The sequence below is a fragment of the Phalaenopsis equestris genome, unplaced genomic scaffold (genome assembly GCF_001263595.1).
Source record: "Phalaenopsis equestris unplaced genomic scaffold, ASM126359v1 Scaffold000414, whole genome shotgun sequence".
NCBI lineage: Eukaryota > Viridiplantae > Streptophyta > Magnoliopsida > Asparagales > Orchidaceae > Phalaenopsis > Phalaenopsis equestris.
This window is the reverse complement of record NW_018164855.1, coordinates 772,011-776,770: the sequence shown is the minus strand read 5'-3', so window position 1 is coordinate 776,770 and position 4,760 is coordinate 772,011. Positions and strand designations below refer to the sequence as shown.

General features: G+C 32.3%; 1 protein-coding gene across 1 annotated transcript in view; it reads right to left on the bottom strand.

Moving 5' to 3' along the window:
- LOC110027118 (pre-rRNA-processing protein TSR1 homolog) overlaps positions 1 to 493 on the bottom strand; it is a gene marked incomplete in the record, with an annotated part of 33,679 nt that extends 33,186 nt beyond the window's left edge. The window contains 2 exon segments of the mRNA XM_020728414.1: positions 1 to 40; positions 126 to 493. Of these exon segments, the coding sequence (XP_020584073.1) occupies positions 1 to 40; positions 126 to 216 (131 nt within the window).
- Between the last annotated feature and the right edge of the window lie 4,267 nt (positions 494 to 4,760).

Below are 4,760 nucleotides of genomic sequence, written 5' to 3'. Positions count from 1 at the left end.
TTCATAGACTTCTTCTCGGCTTTACCAATTCTGCTTTTAACTGAAATGGAAGACAATCTTTAAACAAAAAAGTGTGGCGAACATAAAGAAAATTAAGAATCGAAATCAATTTTTGCTTTGCGCACCAGCGAGAGGAACCTTGTGCGCCTTCCGTGAGGACTTGGAGGCGAAGCGGCTTTTATGAGCCTTGTTCACTTGAACTTTAGAACCCCCCATGCTGTGTATAGCCGATGATCTGTCTGGTACACGATCTGAATTTGGATCGAAAGGTCAGAATCAAGATCAACTTTAAGGGGCTGTTTCGCAGCCGTTTTTAAGTAGGATTTACGCAGTATTTTTAATAAGCCACGATCCCGGCAGCTAGCTCTGATGGCGAGTGTATCGCAAAGGTTCGATCATGGAGTCGATGGTTTTGGACGAAACTGGGAGGGGGAGGATGTAGGCGAGGGTTTAGGGCATAGGGTGAAGATCGAGATTCGCGTGTGGTTCTATTTTATTTTTGTTTTATTTTTATTAATTTAACTGATTAATAATTAATGATTGCTTTATATATTATTCAATTAATAGTAATCAGTTTATATATAATTATTTAATGTTTAATTAATAATTAAAGGTATATTTAAATTTTTAATCATTTGATCAATTTTTTAGTAGTTCATAATTTATATAATTAATAATTTGTTGATATAAAATTATTATTTAATAATTAACTTTTCTATCAAAATTTATTATTTATTAATTTATATATTTTATTATTAGTAAATGTAAATGTGAGTTTTTTTTGTGCTTGAACCTTCTGATATTTAGTTGTATTTTTTATTTAATATTTATTTTTTGATGTTCCATCCAACAAATCATGTTGAATTCTTCTAAAGTTGTCAAATTATTTCTTAGGATTTATCATGATTTACTTACTAGCATATAAAACAGTGTTTGGAATTTAACCGTCTCATGATATTATAATTTCAAATTTATAGAATTTATTATATCATATTTAAACTAAATCCTACTTAACAACTAAACAACCACTATGAAACGATGGATTTAGTAGGTCCGAAAAGAATCAGGAAAAAGAATGGCGCGAAAAGACTTACCTTCCTCGATAGTTTCTAGTAGGAGCGGAGAGGAATGATAAGAAATATTTGAGTTTTGGTGGTCTCACTATCATTTCCTTCCCATCAAGTTTTAATGGCGACTGTACGGGGAAAGATTCATTTTAGAAGACGTTGGTTTTGGGCACAACCAATAGGGAGAGTGACATAAGTGAGAGTTTTGGGCAAATATGAGAAGTTATAGGAGAAACCGATAGAGAGGGAGGATGTCGGAGAGGGTTTCGAGCAGACTAAGAAATATAAAGATAGGTTTATGGCCTTAACGTAATTTTATTAATAAATAATTTATATATTATCAATTTAGTATAATTAGAAAAATTTATGTATAATTATTTAATATTTAATTAATAAATAAATAATGTTTTATATTTTAAATGTCTTAATCAAAATTTAAATAAGTTTTAATTCATACAATTAATAATTGATTAACCTTCAATTATTGATTAATAAGTAATTAGGTAAAAAATAATTATTGATTTATATAACTAATTATTAATTTATGCAATTGCTTCTTTTTAATATAGTTTGAGGCTAGGATACTCCTTTATATTTTTTTATTTAATATTAATATTTGGATGTCCAATAAATCATGTTAAATTCGTTTAAAACAGCTCATAATTTATCAGAATCTTTATATTTTTTTATTTAATATTAATATTTGGATGTTCAATAAATCATGTTAAATTCGTTTAAAACAGTCAAACAATTTCTCATAATTTATCAGAGTCTACTTACTAACATACCAAGCATTTTTCAGGACTTAACCAGCTCAAGATTTGATAAATCCACACTAACAGGATTTATTAAACATTATTTAAGTTAAATCCTACTCACCGCCAAACAACCCCTAAAAGCTAAATCCCACATCCCCTCTCTTTGTGTATCGTGTAATAACGCGCTTCAAATACGATGCAACAAAATTTCAGTAAGCGCAACCGCTCAAGACTCTCGTGCAACGAAATCTCATACATACCAATATTGTAATTGCGTGCCGCTCTCATGTCTATGGGATAATGATTTATACATGTGATCATCAAGTTATAGTGAGTTATTTATAACATGGCTAGACTCGTGGTTTTTTCACTTTTCGAGTTTTCTACATAAAAACTTTTGCTATATCGACTTAGCGTATTTTGATTTTTTGTGCATTATTAAGATATTAAATAATCATTCTATACTCACTAATCTTGAAACGCTCGTCCCTCTTTTTTTAACAAGATGGAATTGGATTATGCATATAATTTGAAAAAAATCTAAATCAATTTACTATAAGAAATTAAGAATGCGGTACTCCCATCATTTGATTTGATTCCATGCTCCTAAGTGAATTATTATTCTCAAAATATTCTTCTTTGTATTATATTTTTTTTGCCACGTGGCTTCAATAACTTGGATTAAGTGGGGCCCATGTGGTTGAGCGGGATGGCCAAACCTTGAAAGTGAGAGGAGTGACGTGTTGCCACGTGGACTCCGCAAAGCTTCCACGATAACATGATATTTTAAATATTGATTGGCTTCCATACTTTGTTTTAAAATGGGTAGTCACATAATTGGTGGTTAGGTTAGAATCCTAATCAAATGCATTTTTCTCAAGTAGTTGAACCGTTAATATATATATATATATATATATATGATACGAACCTCTAGCAACATTAATGTACCTAACCACTCGATCCGGTACTGTAAGTCAGATGTATTCAGGCGGAATCGAACACGTGCACTAGCAACCTTAATGTACCTAACCACTCGATCCGATACTGTAAGGCAGATGTATTCAGGCAGAATCGAACACGTGAGTGCACTACCAAAGATACACGGCGAGCAGCACAACAGTTTATATACATATATATATGTATGTGTGAAGATAATACAACATCGGTTCTTTTGACGTGCACACGATGGTGAATATTTACGTCGTCGACTATACGTCTGATTATTTGGGCATAATATTTTCTCACTCGTGTATCAATAAATAATAAAAATATTAGATCTTAATCATCATTATAACTAGGATTTATTATTTTAATTACCATAGACATGGTTAGAGTTTTTTATTTATTTTTCTTTTGATTGCTCAGATAATATTTCGTACAAGCAAGTTTGGAAATATTAATTGTAGATTCTACCTAAACTCTTTGAAAATGTATTTACTCAAGACTAAATGTCTTATTTTTCTTGCAATAGTATGCAACATGATAATATACATTGAAAAATACGCTTCATTTACATACATACCGCGTAATTCCTATGTATTTACATGTCACATTTGTCTATTTATATTTATAACCCTTCATTATCGTAAACTTCGCATGAAAGATATAATTTATTCCTAAAAGTAATAGTGATATTTTTTTATGTAATATCAAAGATCTGAGTGTCATATATATAAATATGAAAAATTGAATCTTTGATATAAATAAACAAACTACAACTTTATAATTTATATAATTATTATGATGTATTATTATTAATTACATTATTTAATATATGTGTAGTGTATGGAGTCATTAACGATGGTTGTAAGATCATATATAGGGTACTTAAGTTTTATCGGTGAAGTTCTAATAAAATATTCTTTTGAGCCTCATTTAATTTACTTAGATATATTTTATTTAAAGCAAAAATGTGATGCCTGATTCGGTAATTTTATAAATAACTTAAAGGTTTGCTTGGTGAAGCTGCAGCTTATTAAAAAACAACTGTAATGCTGCTAAAGAATAATCTGATGTTCAAAAGTTGTGGTGTCAGTTACAAATTTTTTTTTTTTTGAGAAAAATTAGACCGTAGCTAGAAAGCTGCCACAACACGTAGTCATGACTAGTGAGAAAATGCAGATTTCAATGGTGACTTTTTGAAAAGCTACAAAGATACAGTTTACCTAAATAGACCAAACTACTATGCAGTGCCACATCCTTAAACGGACTATGGGTCCGTTAGGGGCAGCTTATAAGTGTGGGCGGCTTTTTCAAAACGTCGTCGTACCGTTTGGTTCACGCGTTTCGCCAGCTTATCTGAAACTGCGTTTGAGTTTTTACACTAAACGCAGGTCACAAGTCGATTACTGCGGCCCGCGGGCAGGCCGTATTTCAGTATAAACAGCTTATCCTAAAACGCATAAGCTGCCTCAAACAGACCTATGAGTGTCATACAGATAAATTTAAGTTTTTTTTTTTTTTTATCTCTCGGAGAAATAAATATAATCAATAGCCTCATGTTTTGACTTTTTATTTTTAAAAAGAAATTCAAGATGTAGACACAGCCTGGAAATCAAATTAAATTAATTAAAAAATTTTCAATAAAAGCAACGTAATAAATATATACTATCTGTTCCTTCCTAACAATGCCATTATAAATATATAATAAATACCCCAAATAAATAATATTACTATGCTCCGCCGGCTTATCAGCTCCAACCACGGCCGGCCACAAAAATCTCCGCCCGCCCCCCCCGCCGCTCCAAACGTTAAAATGCGTTCAAAATTCGCTCACCGAAAAGCGCGTCGCCGAACGCGAAAAGCGCGTTGCCGAACGGCACGCCTCCGCCTTCTCCGTTTTCTAGAACTGCACCCAAAACGCCGATAAAGCGGTGGCCAACGCCAACGCGGCGAAACGCCACGTATTCGCCATCGCGCCGCCGCCCGCCGGACC